Here is a 21,019-nt window from a genome sequence, read left to right as displayed (position 1 = left end):
AAATGGTGCTGGGAAAATTGGACAGCCACATGCAGAAGAATAAAACTAGACCATTGTCTTACACCATACACAAAGATAAACTCAAAATGGATGAAAGATCTAACGAGACAAGAATCCATCAAAATTCTAGAAGAGAACACAGGCAACACCCTTTTTGAACTTGGCCATGGCTACTTCTTGCAAGATACATCTATGAAGACAAGGGAAACAAAAGAAAAAATGAATTATTGGGACTTGAGATAAAAAGCTTCTGCACAGCAAAAGAAACAGTCAACAAAACTAAAAGACAACCTACAGAATGGGAGAAGATATTTGCAAATGACGTATCAGATAAAGGGCTAGTATCCAAGTTCTATAAAGAACTTCTTAAACTCAACAGCAAAGAAACAAACAATCCAATCATGAAATGGGCAAAAGACATGAACAGAAATCTCACAGAGGAAGACATGGACATGGCCAACATGCACATGAGAAAATGCTCCGCATCACTTGCCATCAGGGAAATACAAATCAAAACCACAATGAGATACCACCTCACACCAGTGAGAATGGGGAAAATTAACCAGGCAGGAAACCACAAATGTTGGAGAGGATGTGGAGAAAAGGGAACCCTCTTGCCCTGTTGGTGGGAATGTGAACTGGTGCAGCCACTCTGGAAAACTGTGCAGAGGTTCCTCAAAGAGTTAAAAAAAAGACCTGTCCTATGACCCAGCAATTGCACTGTTGGGGATTTACCCCAAAGATACAGATGCAATGAAACGCCGGGACACCTGCACCCCGATGTTTTTAGCAGCAATGCCCACAATAGCCAAACTGTGGAAGGAGCCTCCGTGTCCATCGAAAGACGAATGGATAAACAAGATGTGGTCTATGTATACAATGGAATATTACTCAGCCATTAGAAACGACAAATACCCACCATTTGGTTTTTTTTAATTTTTTATTTATTTATGATAGTCACACACACACACACACAGAGGCAGAGACACAAGCAGAGGGAGAAGCAGGCTCCATGCACCAGGAGCCCGACGTGGGATTCGATCCCGGGTCTCCAGGATCGCGCCCTGGGCCAAAGGCAGGCGCTAAACCACTGCGCCACCCAGGGATCCCAATACCCACCATTTGCTTTGATGTGGATGGAACTGGAGGGTATTACGCTTAGTGAAGTAAGTCAATCGGAGAAGGACAATCATTATATGGTTTCACTCATACGGGGAATATAAAAAATAGTGAAAGGGATTATAGGGGAAAGGAGAGAAAATGAGTGGGAAATATCAGAGAGGGTGACACAACATGAGAGAGTCCTAACTCTGGGAAACCAACAAGGGGTAGTGGAAGAGGAGGTGGGCGGGGGGGTGGGGTGACTGGGTGACGGGCACTGAGGGGGGCACTTAATGGGATGAGCACTGGGTGTTATACTATATGTTGGCAAATCGAACTCTAATAAAAAAATACAAAAATTAAAAAAATAAAAATGGATCCTCTGCCCAAAACTTATGAGATGCTATACTTTTGTCAGCAGCTCTGGCTGCTAAGATTCTGGGGCATGCCAGACTCTACTCCCCAGAAGCCAAAGTAATCTACAGCACTGATATTTCCACCAAAAATGCTGCTCTCAAGGAGACCAGTAGCCAAACCTCTGTCATAGTCCAAATATATGTTCTCTCAAATGATAATTTGGGGGAAAAAATGACAAAAGGTACCCAACATTTGGTCCCAGAGAGGTGAAAAACAATGCTGAAAATCTAATAATTGTTGGTTTGATAAAAAGAGTTCTGGTTTGGACCAAGTAACAATCTGGCCCTACTAGAAGTTCTGAAATTCCCACTAACGATTGTACATGCATTAAACCCTTGGTCTATTGACACAGTAATAGCATTTGTGAACAAATGGTGGGAAAAAGTGACTACCTCACTTGTCCCACGTGTCCAAAGAATGATCCAAGGAAAGCTGTTCACACAAATGGATTTCGTACAGCTCCCCATCTCCTACATATTAATATGTTTTAGTCATGGTTTGTATGTTTTATCACTGGACCAAACTTTGGTCGTGTAGACCAGCCAATGCTTCTGCTGTTGGAAAACATTATGCCTACCTGGGGAAACACCTCTTGAACTTCATAGTGATCAGGGAACCCATTTTACTGGTTAGCTCATCAATACGTAGGTGCTGTTGGGCTGGTTTTTACAACATTTTCTTCCCCATTACCAAAGATTTTATTTTATTTTATTTTATTTTATTTTATTTTATTTTATTTTATTTTATTTTATTTTGAGAGAGAGAGACAGCATGAGTAGGATGAGAAGCAGATGGAGAAGCAGACTCCCCCCAACCAGGGAGCCTGATGTGGGGCTCGATTTCAGGACTCTGGGACCATGACTGGAGCAGACACCTAACCCACTGAGCCACTCAGCTGCCCCTTTTATAACACTTTCATTGTGCAGGGATCCCTGGGTGGCGCAGCGGTTTGGCGCCTGCCTTTGGCCTAGGGCACGATCCTGGAGACCTGGGATCGAATCCCAGGTCGGGCTCCCGGTGCATGGGGCCTGCTTCTCCCTCTGCCTATGTCTCTGCCTCTCTCTCTCTCCCTCTCTCTGTGTGACTATCATAAATAATAAAAAAAAAAACAACACTTTCATTGTGCAAACCGTAGGAGCTGTGGGCAGGCCATCCTAAGATGAGCCACTCATCTCATAAAAGATAAAAGATTTATTATTTTTTAAATTGTTTTATTATTATTATTTTTAATAAGCTCCACGTCCAGCATGGGGTTTGAACTCATGACTCTGAGATGAAGGGTAGCATGCTCTACTGCCTGAACCAACCAGTGCTCCAGGATTTTCTTGAGTTGAAGGCACTCGGGACCCTGCAGGCTCAAAAGTAACTTTTTGCCACTCCCTTAACTACACAGAAGAATATAAATTGGGGATCTTTTCCTGGAATAAGGGTTATTATGAGAGATGACTTTTATCTGCATAACCCATCTGTACAGCAGGGCAAACATCTAATTCTCAAACATCTGCTCTTCTCATTACCCTGTGAAGTACCTTCCTTTCCCTTGAAATCCCTGACTGCTATCCCCTTCTTAGTTCAGGATGACCTGTGTGCCACATTCTACCTGTTTTGGGAATTTCTATGTCTATGTGGATTCTCTGTAAATACAAAACTAAATTTAATTTTCTCTTGTTAATCTGTCTTGTGTCAGTTTGATTCTTATACAGCGAGGGGACAAGAATTCTTGCTTCTGGGCAATACGGTCCCCAATCCTGAGAGTCAGTTGCACGCACTAATAGCACTATTAAGACTCAATAGGCAGGGCAGCCCCGGTGGCGCAGCGGTTTAGCGCCGCCTGCAGCCCAGGGCGTGATCCTGGAGGCCCTGGATCGAGTCCCACGTCGGGCTCTCTGTATGATGCTTGATTCTCCCACTGCCTCTCTCTCTCTCTGTCTCAATAAATAAAATCTTAAAAAAAAAAAAAAGACTCAATAGGCAAAATTTGTAATGGCTCTCCAAATACCCTGCTCTAAAGCACCATTGATTCTTCTAAATCTCACATCCAACCTCTTTGGAACTAACTTGGAACTAACTTGTAGACTCTTACCCTTGGAGATAGCAAGACTTCCAATGCATTTGGTCTCTGTCTCCTTTTCTCTGTCTCCTTTGCCCCACGGTTTCAGGGGTTGAGTGTCTGCCTTTGGCTCAGGGCATGATCCTGGGGTCCTGGGATCAAGTCCCTCATGGGGCTCCCTTCAGGGATCCTGCTTCTCCCTCTGCTTATATCTCTGCCTCTCTCTCATGAATAAAAAAATAAAATCTTAAAAAAATTCTGTAAAGGACTAATTGCTTCTATTGAAAGTAGCTCTGTAGGGCGCCTGGGGGACTCAGTCGGTTAAGTGTCTGACTCTTGGTTTCAGCTCATGTCAGGATCTCGGGGTTCTGAGATTGAGTCCGGAGAGGCTCTGTGTGGAGTGTGAAGTCAGCTTGGAATTCTTTCCCCTTCCCACTACCTCCTCCTCTGCTCCTTCCTTTGCTCATGTTTGTTTGATCTCTCTCTCTCTCTCTCTCTCTCTCTCTCAAATAAATAAAAATTTTTTAAAGTAGCTGTGCTTTGGTAGAGCAATCTTCCCAATATGCTCCTGGGAGATGATGTCCTAAAGCAGCACACTTTGCAACCTGGAGATTTTGAGAAAAGACACCTCCAGAAAGACTCTTCAACCTTATTGGAAAGGTCCTTATGAGATACTGCTAACCAACCCTTGTGCTGCCAAATCCCAGAGAATAGACTCTTGGATCCCAGTGACATATCTAAAGAAGGCTGCAAACCCGGACTGGACCTCCACACCATATGGTGATGTGAACATAAATATTTCCTGGTTGAAGTAGATGACATCTCGAGAGACGATTTTCCTGGGATTTCCTGACCAGCCCTGATACCTTTCTCTCATTATTACCTCTTCTCGCTTTCACCTGAAAAGACCATTTCCTTGTCCACATTTCCCAAACCCATGCGAAAGGGGAAGACTTTTCTTCTGATCATGGCCTTTTGGAAACAGCCTCATTATGATCCTGTGATGTCAGTTGCTTTTTCTGAAGGGTTAGATGGTCCAGAAATCATAAAAGTCCTTCTTACATCTCAACTGTAAGTGCTGCTGGGTTCTTTCTTATCCAAACTCATGGTCTCTGAATTTACAACTTTACAGACTGTATAATTCCATAACATTTATCTTCAAAAGTTTTTTTTTGAGATAACAATAGTTTTATTTTATTTATTTTTTTTCCCAAGATTTTACTTATTTATTCATGAGAGACATAGAGAGAGAGAGGCAGAGACCTAGGCAGAGGGAAAAGCAGGCTCCATGCAGGAACCCGATGTGGGGCTCGATCCCGGGTGTCCAGATCATGCCCTGAGCCAAAGGCAGATGCTCAACCACTGAGCCACCCAGGCATCCCTCATGACTGCTTTTAATCAGAGACTTCCAGGAGACATACATGAGTCTGGGTTTGCCTTCATTAAGAGAAATTTTTCTTCCCTAGGTCATAATAAGTGCCAATAAATATTTTCATTTGGCTACCTTTAGACTTAGGATCCTGGTTTAGAACCAACATACAGTTTAGAATCATGTTACTTTTGATTCTGTACTTGTCTGTCAATCTTTTGTTAAAACAATGTACCAAAAAAGGTGATGCTGGCTCAGTGCTTTAAGATGATCTCCAGCACACATAACCTTGAGAAAACACAGACGTCAGAAGGGAAGTGTGTGAGACCTTTCCCTCTGTACCCTCCTTGCTACTCAAATGTGACCTTACGTGATTTCCCAACTGCTATGTGCTTTCCTTCCAACAAGGGACATTATAATCAGGAAAGGTCCATCCTGGGGCGCCTGGGGCGCTCAGTCAGTTTAGTGGCTGCCTTCAGCTCAGGGTGTGATCTGAGGGTCCTGGGATCAAGCCCCGCATCGGGATCCCTGCTCCACCGGGAGCCTGCTTCTCCCTCTCCCTCTGTCTGCCATTCCCCCTGCTTGTGCTCTCACTCTCTCTGTCAAATAAATAAATAAATAAATAAATAAATAAATAAATAAATATCTTTTTTAAAAAGGGGCGGGGAGGTCCTTCCTGGCACTGAGGAACAAAAACCACTATATACAAAAAAAAAAAAAAAAAAAAAAAAAAAAAAAATCTAACACTTGATCTGTGATGCCTTCAAGGAAAGTCTTTGATCAAAAGGGAGAAATGTGAATATTGATATAGGGTAACCTCACAAGGTGGAATCAGGATGCTAGAAGGGGAGGCTGGTAGTGGGAGCCCTTCTACCCAGAGTCAGTTACAGGAAGAATTGTCAATCACAGATCCCTAGGGAAGTATCCCAACAGGAATCATTACAGGCCCCAAAGGAGAAAGACGTACATCGCATCTCCTCCCAGATATCAACCACCTTGCAACTTAGCCAGTGAGGAACCACCATCACCCTGAACCCTTCTCTCCAAGGGACTTTTTGTTCCAGCACTTATCACACAAATTTGTGTGCCATAGGTCTCTCTCCGTTAGGCTGTTAGCTATTTCTTTTTTGCTTTTTAAAATAAATATTTATTTTTAGAGAGGGGGAGAGAAAGTGTGTGTGAGCCTGGGAGGCAAGGGACAGGAGCAGGGTGGTGCAGAAAGAGAGGAGCTTGCTTAAGAGAGCTCCATGCTCAGCACGGAGCCCTCCGTGGGGCTGGATCTCATGACCCTGAGATTGTGACCTGAGCCAAAATCAAGAATTGGATATTTAACCGACTGAGCCACCCAGGTGTCCCTGTGCGCTGTTTCTAAGAACTGCTCAAATGCATCCGGAGCCAAGGCTTTCAGCACAGAGTGTATGTTCAAATGCTTCAGTCATGAAGCCCTATCTCTGGACTTTCAGTCCCCTACGCTATCCTGTATCATATACTGATTTGCCTGCCACCTAGTGGCTGTATGACCTTAACAAGTCACTCTTTCTCCAGTTCCTTCCTTTTTTTTTTTTTTTTTTTTTTTTTTTTTTAAGATTTTATTTACTTAATTATGAGAGACACACAGAGAGGGGCAGAGACACAGGCAGAGGGAGAAGCAGGCTCCTTGCAAGAAGCCCAATGTGGGACTCGATCCCGGAACCCCAGGATCACACCCTGAGCCAAGGGCAAACGCTCAACCACTGAGCCACCCAGGTGTCTTCTCTCAATTTCTTCAACCATAAAACACAGATAGTGGATGACTGGGGAGCCTGATGTGAGACTGGATCCCAGGACCCCAGGATCATACACTGAGCCAAAGCCAGACACTCAACCACTGAACCACCCAGGTGCCCCTATATGCCTATTTTTTTTAACACCAAAATGTATAAAATAGGTGTTTTAAAGAAAGTATGTATTTACTTTTCTATAAACATGCTATTACTTAAAATAACAATAGGACTGGTTAATAGTAGCAGGAAACTAATTTTAGAGTCTAAAAATTATGGAGTTCTAACACATATTCAGGAAATTATAATTCTTCAACCTCTGGGGCTCAGTAGAAGAACTCTGTAAAGGGAAGACTCACCACTGGCCATCTTTTATGTACTAGAACAGCTCATTCTCTTGTACTTATTGCAACTCCTTCAAGAGTTAACTATGCAACAGAAAAACACTGTATTCTATTCTCTAGAGTATTTCTTTTTCTGTCTGTCCATTTTTAGTTTAGGCTTGGTACAGTCATATTTTCCATTTGTGTTATGATAAAGTTCTCACTAGTGGGAGTGTTCCCAGTATAAGATCCTATGTGTCTCTCTCTCTCTCTCTCTCTGTCTCTGTATGTCTCTCATGAATGAATAAAATCTTTAAAATAAAAAAAAAAAAAAAAAAAAAAAGGGCACCCCGGGTGGCTCAGCGGTTTAGCGCCGCCTTCAGCCCAGGGCCTGATCCTGAAGACCCAGGATCGAGTCCCACGTCAGGCTCCCTGCATGGAGCCTGCTTCTCCCTCTGCCTGTGTCTCTGCCTCTCTCTCTCTCTCTCTCTCTCTCTGTCTCTGTATGTCTCTCATGAATGAATAAAATCTTTAAAATAAAAAAAATAAAAAAAAATAAAAAAAGATCCTATGTGAAGGGGCACCTGGGTGGCTCAATGGTTGTCTGCCTGCCTTTGGCTCAGGGCGTGATTCTGGGGTCCTGGGATCGAGTCCCACATCGGGCTCCCCGCAGGGAGCCTGCTTCTCCCTCTGCCTGTGTCTCTGCCTCTCTCTGTGTGTCTCATGAATAAATAAGTAAAATCTTAAAAAAAAGATACTATGTGAAGCTGGTACCCAATCTTTGTTTTTGTTTTTTAAAGAGAGAGAGCATGAGCAGGGGCAGGGCAGAGGGAGAAGAGAGAGAGAGACTCTCAAACAGGCTCTGTGCTCAGCATAGAGCCCAATACAAGGTTTGATCCCATGACCCTGAGATCATAACCTGAGCCAAAACCAAGAGTTGGTTGCCCAACTGACTGAGCTACCCAGGTGCCTCTTCATCTTTGTTTCTAATTTTTTTTTTTTTTATGATAGTCACAGAGAGAGAGAGAGAGAGAGGCAGAGACACAGGCGGAGGGAGAAGCAGGCTCCATGCACCGGGAGCCCAACGTGGGATTCGATCCCGGGTCTCCAGGATCGCGCCCTGGGCCAAAGGCAGGCGCCAAACCGCTGCGCCACCCAGGGATCCCTCATCTTTGTTTCTAATTAAATCTGGCAGTCTGATTCTTCATGAAGTCTTTTACAGTTCTTAGAATTTTGCATAAGCTCTCTACACACTAAGGTATAGTTAGTTCCTTTATATTACTAAAAGGTTGATGATAGTATTAATAGCTTCACTCCATTGTTTTCTTGTGCGTGTCAGGACTGTGCACACTAACCTCTTTATTTGCACGGTTATTTAATTTTCACAACAGTACTCTGAAAGTACACATCACATTTCCGAAAGACTGGTTTTATAAAAAAAAATATTCTATGGTGAGTTGATTTATTTTTACTGGGTCTCTTATTCTAAAGAATATTTGTCTTTGTTTTATTTCCATGCATATTTTTTTGGCAGTAGCTCAACAGAATCAAATATTTGTAAGTCAAAAAAATTCCAAAGATTGGAAGAATGTAAACAGAATTTGAGACCATAAAGATTCAATGCTTCATTATGATATTTTCTAAAATAGAAAGATTTAATTTTATTGTTATTTTTAAAAATTTATTCATTTTAGAGAGAGAGAGACCACAAGTTGGAGGGGCAGAAGGAGAGGAGAGAGAATTTCAGGCAGACCCCATGCTCAGTGCAAAGCCTGACATGGGGCTAGATCTCAAGACCCTGAGATCATATCCTGAGCTGAAACCAAGAGTTGGATACTTAACCAACTCCACCACATAGGTGACCTTAAAACAGAACGTTTTTTTTTTTAAGATTTTATTCACTCATTCACGAGAGACACACACAGAGAGAGAGAGGCAGAGACACAGGCAGAGGGAGAAGCAGGCTCCACGCAGGGAGCCCGACGTGGGACTCGATCCCAGGACTCCAGGATCATGCCCTGTGCCAAAGGCAGGTGCTAAACCACTGAGCCACCCAGGGATCCCAAAACAGAAAGGTTTTAAAAAATATTCAAACTCTGCAAGAAATATTAAGGGTGACCCTGTAAAAGAAAGAGAGAGCCCAAAGAAACAATCCACAAAAAACAGGGACTGTATAGGTAAAAAATATTCAAACTGATAGTTTGCTAAATGATGGTTGGTAGAGAGTCATAAAATCCGAGAACTAAAAAGGCAGAACATTTTGCCAGGGATTTTAAGTGTTATGTTTTGTGCAAAAAAGATATACCTCTGAGAGGATTGCAAGAAATCATTGGAAGTCAAAGCCCTAGAATCTTTCCAGATTTAGATGAATTTATGGCTTATGATAATGTTGATTTAGCTAATGATAGAAAGGAATCTGTGCCTTATTTATTTGAATTTAAAAGGAATTTACGCTAGTAGGAAATCTCATTAGACCTGAGATACCATTAGGAATACAAGAAGGAAAACTCTCTTTCTTGCTTCTTTTTAAAAAAGATTGATTAATTGATTGATTGATTGATTTATGAGAGAGAGAGAGTGTGTGTGTGTGTGTGCGCGCACAGGTGTGTGGGGGGTGGGCAGAGGGAGAGGGAGAGAGCAAATCCCAAGCAGACACCTGTTCCCCCCCACACACCCCACCCTGCCTCAAACACAAAGCCTCACGCAGGGCTCGATCATAGGACCCCCAGATCATGACCCAAGCTGAAATCAAGAGTCAGCTGCTCAATGGACTGTGCCACCGAGTTGACCCCCTTCCCTATTTTTTGATACAGTTAAACAAGTGCAACCCATCGTAAACAGAAGTGTCAGATTATAAGTTAGTTATATTCACATTAAGAAGACTAGCTAACAGCACAAGAAAAATGTATTGACTTGATTGTAGTGAAAGGAAATTTTTGATATTGCCAAGCTTAGGAGTTCCTTTTTTTGAAAGTGTTATTTATTTAGGTAATCTCTACACCCAACACAGGGATCAAACTCATGACCCCAAGATCAAGAGTTGGATGCTCTTCTGACTGAGCTTGCCAGGGACCCTGAGTTCAGGAAATTCTTTTTTTTTTTTTTAATTTATTTATTATAGTCACAGAGAGAGAGAGAGAGAGAGAGAGAGAGAGAGGCAGAGACACAGGCAGAGGGAGAAGCAGGCTCCATGCACTGGGAGCCTGACGTGGGATTCGATCCCGGGTCTCCAGGATCGCGCCCTGGGCCAAAGGCAGGCGCCAAACCGCTGCGCCACCCAGGGATCCCAAGCTCAGGAAATTCTTAACTGGAAAAATATGATATTGACATACAGATGCTTGTGGCCAGAAAAATTATAATGGAACAACTATGGCAGATGTATAAAAGAGTAGAAGCTATCATTCCTCCTCTCAGATGATTATCTCATATTTGTGCCTTACCCGGCCATAATTTCACAAGCCAAAGTTCTGTGTCTATGAATTCAAATATAACTTTTAAATATTTTCTTTTTTAAAGACTTCTTTATTTCTTTTAGACAGAGGGAGAGAGTGTGTACAAGCTGGAGATAGAGAAAGAATCTCCACCAGACTCTGCAATGAGCTTGAAACCCAACTCAGGGCTTGAACTCATGACCCTGAGATCATGACCTGAGCTGAAACCAAGAGTCAGACACATAACTGACTGCACCACACAGGCACCCCTGTTTTTAAATATTTTATAAAGGACTTACTATTTATCTATTTATTTATTTAGCAAATTCAATGAGCTGATGGGCTATTCTTATATCTGTTCTAAAAACATAGATACATGAGGATATCCACGGACCAAGATCAGATACGATCAAGGCACTTATGACACAAATTAGCATTCACCCAACACTAATATCCATAATATCAAATGAAGAAATACTCTCTGTTAAATCAAAAGCATCTTGATGCAAACAGATTGCATATTTTTATGCTACATATTACTGTGAAATGACTTTTTAATCATAAAAAGAGCATAAAATCCTCCAGTGAGAGAACATGACAAAATATAAAGCTTCATGTTTATTTGAAGGCCTATGCCCTTGCTTACAACCAAGGAGAGTAATTTTGTAAGTATGCCTAATTCATATAAAATTTCAGCAAGACGTATGATTATACCTTCTGAGTTAGAAAATCATCTTGATGCAAACAAAAGTGTCAGTTGGGCAGCCAACTCTTTTTTTTTAAGGTTTTATTTATTCATGAAAGACACACAAACAGAGGCAGAGACACAGGCAGAGGGAGAAGCAGGCTCCACGCAGGGAGCCCAATGCAGGACTCGATCCCAGGTCTCCAGGATCAGGCCCTGGGCTGAAGGCGGTGCTAACCACTGAGCCACCCGGGCTGCCCTGGGCAGCCAAGTCTTGAATTCAACTCAGGTCATGATCTCAGGGTCCTCAGATCAAGCCCCGTGTCCAGCTCCACGCTCCGCAGGGAGTCTGCTTAAGGATTCTCTCTCGCACTCTCCTTCTGCTCCTCTACTCACTTACACTCACTCTCTCACTCTTGCTTTCTAAAATAAATAAATAAATAAATAAATAAATAAATAAATAAATAAATAAATCTTTTTTTAAAAAAGTAAAACTGGAAATGTATGAGCTGGATTAAATTATCAATTATTATGGGAAATAGACATACTTGCAAATATTAGGTCTATTTCACAATACATGTTTATTTTTTAAACATTTGAACTACTTGATATCAAGGAGAATTGACATTGTAGGAAGAAGGACCATATTTTATCTTGTGATATCAGGTATCCTTTAGCATATTTCGGGGGTACCTAGGTTCAGAGGTAGTCTTATTGGTTGGCTCAAGAAATTCATGAAACATTGCTTCCTCAACTTTTAGAAAGACTTATAAAGAGAATTAAGGTACTGTTTTGTAATGCATTTTATTTTATTTTTATTTTATTTATTTGAGAGAGAGAGAGAGAGCACAAGAGAGAGTGATGAGCACACACGAGGGGAGGGCAGGGCAGAGGGAGAGGGACAAGTAGACTCCCTGCTGAGCAAGGAGCCTGATGCAGGGCTTGATCTCAGTCAGGACTCTGAGATCATGACCCGAGCTGAAGGCAGACGCTTAACCTGAGCCACCCAGAAACCCCTGTAATGCATTTTTTTAAAAAAAGTATAAATGATATGGAAATATTGGGGTTCAGAGCAGTCAAGAAAGGATTCTTGAGATGTGTTTTGTCCAAATAGGTAGTTTTATTAAAATACAGGGATAGGACCTATGAGCAGAAAGAGCTGCACTTGGATTGTGAGGGGTGGCTGATTATATACTTTATATACTTTCAAGTTGAGAGGGGCTTTGGGAAAGTGTAAGTCTCCAAAGAATTTTGTAAACAAGGTTTCCAAACCTTAAGGGGACTAGCTACTGTTAGGAAAGGTCATTTATTACTGTCTAATAAAACCTTATTCATGAGACCCCCTATGCTAAGAGGATGATTCCTAGCATGTATATTGGAGGGTAGAGATAAAGGAGGTTTCCAAAGGAATTTGTATATGTTGAAGACTTACAAGATCCTAGAGGTCCAGGTAATGTTAACCTAAGATTGCCTTTTGCCCTTAGCAAAATATTAACTTCTAGGCAGTTCCTAGAGGGAGGTAACTCTGCCTTTTTAAAGGACTTGTCAATGGGCTGTAAATTCTAAGGAGATTTATTTTTTTTTTTTTGCCTTTGTTCCCCATATCACAGATACTGGGTGTTTGGGGATAGACAGGAACTGTCTATATTATCTTCACAACTCTTCTGCAAATCTCTCCTAAAATTAAAAGGTTATTATTTTTAAAGATTATTTATTTTAGAGACAGTGAGAAATACAGTTTGAGCAGAGGGAGACCCCACAGAGCTGGGAGCCCCATGGGGGGCTTGTTTGCATGACCCTGAGATCACAATCAAAGCTGAAATCAAGAGTTGGCCGCCCAACCAATTAAGCCACCCAGGCGCCCCTAAAATTAAGAAGTTGTTCTTTAAAAATATTTATTTATTTGGCAGAGAAGGTGAGCACACAGAGGGGGAGCAGCAGAGAGGAGAGGGAGAAGCAGGGAGCCCAGTGCAGAGCTCCATCCGGGAACTCTGGATCAGGACCTGAGCTGAAGGCAGATGCTTAACCCACTGAGCCACCCAGATGCCCTGAAAAAGTCATTAAAAAAAAAAAATCCTGCCTTTAACAACTGAATGACCAAAAGTGAGTACTTGGCCAAGGCTTTTTATTAACAGAACCTGAATGACACCAGGTCTTACCCAATGCTCAAGCTTCACATGAGCTCATTTTTAATCTATTTTAGTTTTTGGGCTCCAGGGCCTTCCTACTTTTGACACTGTCTTCCTACCTTACTCTGTCGGGACTAGTGGAAAAGCAGTCATTTAATTACTCCCAAGGCTCGGGGCAAACAGGTGAACACACGTGGTAAACACCAAAGGGGAAGAAAATGAGAGGTGGAAAAGCCCTCCATCATTCCCCTCTAGGTCTGCTATTAACCAGCACGAGAATGTAACTACCCGCAAACGGGTAAGATGGGAATTAAGATCTAATTAGATCCCGGGTGGCCCAGCGGTTAGCGCCTGCCTTCGGCCCAGGGCGTGACCCTGGAGACCCCGGATCGAGTCCCGCGTCGGGCTCCCTGCATGGAGCCTGCTTCTCCCTCTGCCTGTGTCCCTGCCTCTCTCTCTCTGTGTCTCATGAATAAATAAATAAAATCTTTAAAAAAAAAACAAAAATAGATCCTAATCTAAGCACTTCTTGGACCTAAACAAAGGAAGACCATTCATTGTGGCAGCAGCTGGGGGCCCCGCCGTCCTCCCAGACGCAGGGGCAGTCACTAGAAGATCCTTTGCCCCTGGCTCCCAAAGCGGAGGCGCGCGGAAAGGTGAAGCAGCTGCTCCCCTCCCGGAAGGCAGGGACACTAACTAGGTTAGACTCCCCGCCCCCGCCCCCCCAGCCCACGTCCCTATGCCGTGAGCCTGCGCACTGGGAGGGAGGAACACTGCGCATGCGGGGAGGACGCGCGCGCACACGCAGGCGACGGGCGTACTGCGCATGCGCCCCGTCTCCGGCGTCGGGGGCGGGGCTTCTTCCCCCCCGGCAGGTGAGCTGCGGCCGCTCTTTCCAGCCCCGCCCCCTGCGCGGCGCACCCGGGGCGTTGCCATGGCGACGCGGGGGCCCACAGCCGGCCTGCGGCTGCACGGCCCGCCCGGGTCTCCTCCGCGGACCCGGCGGCGGCCGCGGCGGCAGTGGCAACTCATGGAGTTTTCGAGGAACTTCGTCGAGGAGGCCAAGAAGCACCGGGGCCTCGGCCGTTGCAGGCATTTCTTCTGGCTGGCGGTGGTGTTCGACACGGTGGGCGCCGCCCTGCTGTTCACCGGGGTCTTCGTCGACCTGTTCTTCTACGACCTGCTGCTCTACCTGGGCTCCATCGTCATCTTCTTCAGCCTGCTGTGGTGGGTCTTCTGGTACACCGGCAACATCGAGCTGACGGCGGAGGAGGCCGCGAAGAGCCCGGCCGCCGTGCGCTCCTCCTCCGCGGCGGACGCGCTGGGCCGCCGCATCTCCATCACCGTCTGCAACGTGTCGAGCTCCTTGAGGCGGATGCGGCGGCGCTGCGGGCCCAGGGCGTTCCTTCAGAGTGTGACCCTGTCGGGCCAGCTGCAGAGCCGGCTGGAGGAGGAGCACCGGGGCAAAGACGAGCCGGCAGGCGGCCAGGAGGGCGGCGACGCGCAGGACCCGTGCAGAGAGGACCTGGGCCGCAAACCCGAGGCAGCCGGGGGTGCCGAGCGAGTTCGCACCCCCGGCCCCGAGGCTGCGCCGCCAGGACGGGGCAAGGGCTCGTTATTCATTCGTCTGGTGCCGCCTGGGTTCCCTCCCTCTCTTCCAGACCAGCCCCAGTGCGCAGCCGTGCTCTCCTCCAGGAGCCTGCCCGTAGTCCCCTCTGCCCGCCGGCCTCCAGCCCTGCGTGTTTCCAGAAGCCAGCTTGCGGTCACTCCTGCCTCTGCAGGCCAGCCTGCGCCCCCTGGGCCCTCTGAGAGTCCGCCTGCTGTCCCCTTGTCCCCCATGAGCCCATCGACAGGTGTAGCCCCTCAGAGCCAGCCCGCAGTCTCTGTGGCCTCTCAGGTCCATCCCGTGGTGCCAGTGCCTGCCCAGAGGAACCTCCCAGTCCTCTTGGCTTCTCAAAGCCACCCCCAGGTGTCTCCTGCCCTGAGCCACCTGCAAGCCCCAGGTGGCCAGAGCCAGCTGGGGAATCTTCCTTCCGCCTCTCAAACGCCATCTCCAGGTGCTCAGGCTTCCCAAGGCGAGGCCCTGGCCACCCCTGTGTCTCTGATCCAGCTCCCTTCGTCCCAGTCTTCTCAGACCCAGCCTGTGGAGCTGCTTGTCTCGCATGCAGTCCCAGACTCTAAGACCTTGTGTCACACCCCCCAGACCTCCGAGACCATCTCTTGTGTTCAAGGGATTGCTCCCAGCCAGTCTGAGCCTGCCCAGGAGCTTCAGAAGAAGCCAGTCACACAGGCTTTTGAGACTCCGCTGCCACCAGCAGGCCAGGAGCTAAAGCAGGAATTCCCTGCCACAGCATCCTCAGCCCCCGAGTCGGGGCCTCCAGCTCCCCAGGCCCAGCAGTCCTTGTCCCAAGAGAGCAGCACACCTGCCCCTGCTTCAGAGAAGAAAAGTCAGCCTCCCTAGTACAGAACCAGACCCCAGCCCACGGAGTGGCCTCTCAGGCCTCTGCCAAGTAAGTGCCTTTGGAAGAATCATCACCTGCAATATTCCTTAATCATTTCTGGGTCTGTGTTTTTGATGGTTTCCTCAGGCCCTTCTGTTGGAAAATATTAAGCGAGTGGAGGTGAAGGGCAGGTGGTCTGTTCCTTCAGGGATTACATCTTTTGAACTTTGGTAGGTTTTTGAAACCTAGTGCTGTTAAAGGCATTACCTACTCCACTGGAGAGTGAGATCATTTTCTTTTGTTTAGGCTTTGTAAGGAGAGGGTGGCAATTAAGACATTCCATCTGGAGCTGTGGGTGGGGTGGGGGAAGGGACTGTGCTGTTTCTGAAACAACATGATCTTAGGTGGTACAGGGACACAGCATTAAGTAGCAATGAGTTCTCCAGTGGGAAAGTTATTCCCCCCCCCCTTTTTTTTTTAAAGATTTTATCTATTTATTCATGAGAGACACAGGCAGAGGGAGAAGCAGGCTCCCTGCGGGCAGCCCGATGTGAGATCACACCCTGGGCCCAAGGCAGAGGCTCAACCACTGAGCCACCCAGGTGTCCTTCCCCTTTCAATTCTTTTGTGGTCTTTTTGATTCTATCAAGGAGTACGTCCTTACTGTGGAGTTGGTAATCTCCAGCCACCAACACTTTGGTAGGCAACAGCTGCACCCAGCTAGGATCTCTCATACCACATGTGTTTGGGTTTTTGCAATGGATAACTTCTATTTATGCCAAATAATGCTGGTTTTTTTTCTCTTTACAATAGCGATAGTTGCTTTTCAAAATACATTTAAGAAAAACAAGCAAACAAAAACACATTACATGAGTCAACTTAAGGTAAAAATTAAGTATATAGTGAAACTTGAATGATCCCGAAGTTTGGAAACCATTTGAACTAAATCCCACGAGCTTTATACTAAACCACAAGACCCTTTGTGCTAACCTGTTTGATGAACTCTATGGTTGAGGCTTCTGAGGACCAGTTCCACTGAACTCCCCAACCCCTTGTCAGTTAGAAAGGTAGAAAAAGCCCACGTGAAGGTCAAAATTGGTGAGCCTTCTCCTTGGTGGGTTAAGTGTGGTCATAATGGTATTCATTTCTGAGTATCCATTTCCTGCTCTTTCTCTTTAATCCTATTCCATAAATTACCTACTCTGGAGGGGGAGTATAGGGCAGAGCAGTATTTGGAGGTTATCTTAATGCTCCTTGCTTAAATGCTACCAGCGTATTATCTAAGAAGTTTATTTCATCTTGGTTGGTTTCATTTCCAGGGTGGGGTACAATTGAATATTTGGTGGAAGTCAAACTCTTAATTTCCTTATAATTTTCTCCAGTTCTCCTTCTATAGAATGTATATAGGTGTGTATACACACACCTAGATTCATTCTATAGATATATATAGGGACAGAGCATTCTGGCTGTTTTGGTTTTGTACAGTTTGGACACTGTTTTGTTTTTGTTTTAAGATTTTATTTATTGGGGATCCTGGGTGGCTCAGTGGCTTAGCACCTGCCTTCGGCCCAGGGCATGATCCTGGAGACCCGGGATCGAGTCCCACATCGGGCTCCCTGGATGGAGCCTGCTTCTCCCTCTGCCTGCGTCTCTGCCTCTCTTTCTCTCTCTCTCATGAATAAATAAGTAAAATCTTAAAAAAAGATTTTATTTATTCATGAGAGACACATAGGCAGAGGGAGAGAAGCAGGCTCCCTTCAGGGAGCCCAATGTGGGACTCCATGCCGGGACCCCAGGATCACGTCCTGAGCCAAAGGCAGATGCTCAACAACTGAGCCACCCAGGTGCCCCTGAATTTATTTCATTTTAAAATCCAAGTGAAAAAATAAAATAAAATCCAAGTGCCCATGTGGAACCTGCGTGACATCCGCTTGGGACTCGGAGGTTGAAGTGGGGAGGAGGACCTTTGAAGACTTGTGAAGAGGTGTGTTAAAGTTCTACCTGTGGTCATTATTGTAAGGTAATAGTGTTAGGACAATAATTAGATAATAATTGTTAGGGTCTCTCCCAGTTAGTTCTGAGCTGAAAACAGAAGCTCTTAGACATTCACAACAGTTTCTAACCCAAGTGTGGGCTCCATGGGCATTCATCTTGAAAACACTTACAGTTGTACATAACTTACTTATTTACTCGTACATAACTTTTTTTTTTTTTTTTTGCTACAAAGATCACGTCAGGTAGAATGAACACCAAATGTTATGAGACATTTCTCTGTATTGACCATGAGAAAAATACATATAAAAAACAAAAGTTGACCATTTTTTTTCTATAAAAGCCCAGATAGTAAATATTTTAGGCTCTGTGGGCCAAGAGGCAAAATCAAGGATATTTTGTGGCTGCTTACATAATAAGAGAGAAAGCGGCCCCCAGCTTACCTGGGTAGGCAGTTACTTTGATTCCAGTTGCATCATCTGGAGGCATTCACCTAAGAGCAATTGGCCTGAGAGAGAGGGTGAGGGGCCTGGCCTGTCAGGCCTACAGCCAACATGATGTTTCACTCTGACCCAGTGACACCTACACCTGAGGGTAAAATTCTCTGCTCTCAGAGAACCTAGCCATCTCATCCTGGTCCACTGACCTGAGGAGAGGTGATTTCCAGAGTCTCTGACTCCCAGATTGAAATGCCACTGTTTGATGACTAACATTTGTCAATAGTGGAGTTTAGACTGTGTAGGTAGTGATGTTCAGGTCCTGAGCAGACCACTGGCCACACAGGCAGGCATTGGCAGCTCTGAGGAGTGGAAACTGATGCCCAGGTTGGTCTTTGAAGCTCACATTGATAGGCCATGGCAACACAAAAATGCAGAGTGAGGAAAGGATGCTCCTGGTATCTGGTGGGTAGAGGCCAGAGGTGCCACACAACACACAGTGGACTGACTAGCTCATCACAACACAGAATTATCCCACCCAGAACACTGTTACCATGAGGTTGAGGAACCCTGATCTAGAATAATAAAAAAATTGCTCTATAGCTCATGAGGTACTTAAGAAAATATCTTTTTATCCTCAGAGGACTCATTAGCTCTTAAATAGTAATATCTTCTAGACCATGAAGATCTTTTTTTTTTTTTAAGATTTTATTTTTTTGAGAAAGACAGAGCATGAGCCTGGGGAGGGGCCAGGAGCAGAGGGAGAGGGAGAAGCAGACTCCCCTCTGAGCAGGGAGCCCCATGTGAGGCTCGATCCCAGGACCCTGAGATCATGACCTGAGCCAAAGGCAAACACTTAACTGACTGAGCCACCCAGGTGCCCCTTGACCATGAAGATATTATTCACTTTTGTTTTATTTATCTTTATATTCCCGTTTTGAATCAACACAGACATGGGGCATTTATTAATAACCTATAGTTAACATATATTGGGTGTTTATAATGCACAAATTACTAAGTAATTTACAGACATTGTCTCATTTGTCATAACAAGCAGGTAGGCACCATTATTATGTCACCTCGAGGAGAATAGACTTGATATTGATTGAAAAGTAATTTTCTCAATGTCACACAAATAGCGGAGCTGGAATTAACGTGCAGTTGATGTATAAATTGTTATAAGGTGTAGATGATAAGCTTTCCTTCCAAGTTAAAGTTATTAATGAGCTTTTTTTGTAAGCCTGTCAATTGTAAGTTGAACTGTAACATGAGAAGTCTGTGGGTGACTTCTGTATTGAAAGCTTGACTCCCAGAAAGTGGAAATCAAGAACTCTAATTTATTTGTTCTACTCTGTTTATAAATACTATCTCAAAAAAAAATTCCCTTTTTTCTTTGCAGAATCACCAACTTTATAAAAGCACAAATACTTACCATAACCTCGTTTTGGAAACCTCCGTGTGGAGTCCTGACCTATCTCAGACCAGCAGGCCTGCTACACTGCCTCTGCCAAGTGTGCGTGTATCAGTGTTGGGGAGAGTTTTCCAGCATCATATCATAAAGTTCTCTGTTGCCAAAGTTTTAAGCCATAATAAACTATGCTATTCCAAATGAACTTTGTTTTAAAATAACTTGGTTTTTAAAATAGACTTCTTGTGAAAGCATTCTAGCATTCTAAGTGGAAAATAATGCCTCGCATACACTGGGTGAACATGAAAGTAAGTACAGTTCCCACAGAAATGGCCATTGGAAAATATAAGTCTGGATTTAAGGGTACTTCATGACCTCACTAACTAGTAGAAAAGTTAACACAATGAGTGCGTTGTAACATGCCACAATATATATTTATACGTTCATTTTGACTTAAGGAACGTGAATTTCCTATTTTCCCAAGGGGTTTTAAAAACTGATTGGATTGCATATTTTAATAATAAGCAAATAAAATTCATTTGAGAGTACCCTCTTATATCCTTTCTATGTATTAGTAGCTTATTTCTGCAAGAATGCTTTAATATACAGGTAGTTTTCTTTTGAAATTTCCAATTATAGGCAAAAGCTTGTTTCTAGGTGGTTATAGTACTTTTGATCAAAACTTCCAAAAATAGAAGTTCTTTTTATGTTTCTTCCGCATTTCCATCCTATGCTTCCATATTTCTGTATTTAGAATTTTTTTAAAAATTGGCTCAGGGGCACCTGGGTGGTTCAGTGGTTGAGCATCTGCCTTTGACTCGGCATGATCCCAGGGTCCTGGGCTGAGTCTCACTGCAGGAAGCCTGCTTCTCCCTCTGCCTGTGTCTCTGCCTCTTTCTCTGTGTCTCTCATAATAAATGGGTAAAATCTTAAAAACAATAAAAATAAAATAAAAATTAAAAAATTAGCTCAGACTGGAAGACTATGCATTGCAGCTATTTGGAACAAAGGATAATAGAAGAACATTGCGCTAAGTGAAGTAAGCCAGTCACAGCCAGACAAATACTGTATGGTTCCCCTTATACGACATTTCTCATATGACAAAATCAAATTCCTAGAGGCAGAAAGTAGAGGGATGGCTGCCAGGGGCCGGGGCTGGGGGTGGGAATGGAGAGTTGTATAATGGGTATAGAGTTTCCAGTGAGGTACGTCTGGGTGGCTAAATGGTTGAGCATCTGCCTTTGGCTCGGAGTGATCCCAGAGTCCCAGGATGCAGTCCCACATCAGGCTCCCTGAGGGGAGCCTGCTTACCTGGCCCCCTGCCCCCCCCCCCCCACCGCCTATGTCTCTGCTTCTTAGTTCTTTCATGAATAAATAAATAAAATATTTAAGAAACAAAACCAAAAATAAGTTTCCAACGGAAGTTGTTCTGGAGATTGGTTGCACAACAGCACGAATGTACTTAACACCATACAT

The 21,019-nt window shown here is 44.4% G+C and overlaps 1 protein-coding gene across 1 annotated transcript; it reads left to right on the top strand.

Moving 5' to 3' along the window:
- Nucleotides 1-14,062: 14,062 nt before the first annotated feature.
- LOC112923343 (uncharacterized) lies at nt 14,063-19,748 on the top strand. Its single transcript, XM_026003150.2, has 2 exons — nt 14,063-15,775; nt 19,535-19,748. The coding sequence occupies exon 1, from the start codon at nt 14,092-14,094 to the stop codon at nt 15,724-15,726; it is 1,635 nt and encodes a 544-aa protein (XP_025858935.2). The 5' UTR covers nt 14,063-14,091; the 3' UTR covers nt 15,727-15,775; nt 19,535-19,748.
- The last annotated feature ends 1,271 nt before the right edge of the window (nt 19,749-21,019 follow it).

This window comes from Vulpes vulpes, chromosome 3, assembly GCF_048418805.1.
Source record: "Vulpes vulpes isolate BD-2025 chromosome 3, VulVul3, whole genome shotgun sequence".
Lineage (NCBI taxonomy): Eukaryota > Metazoa > Chordata > Mammalia > Carnivora > Canidae > Vulpes > Vulpes vulpes.
Note: the sequence above shows the minus strand (reverse complement) of the source record. Positions and strands in the feature narration are given on the sequence as shown.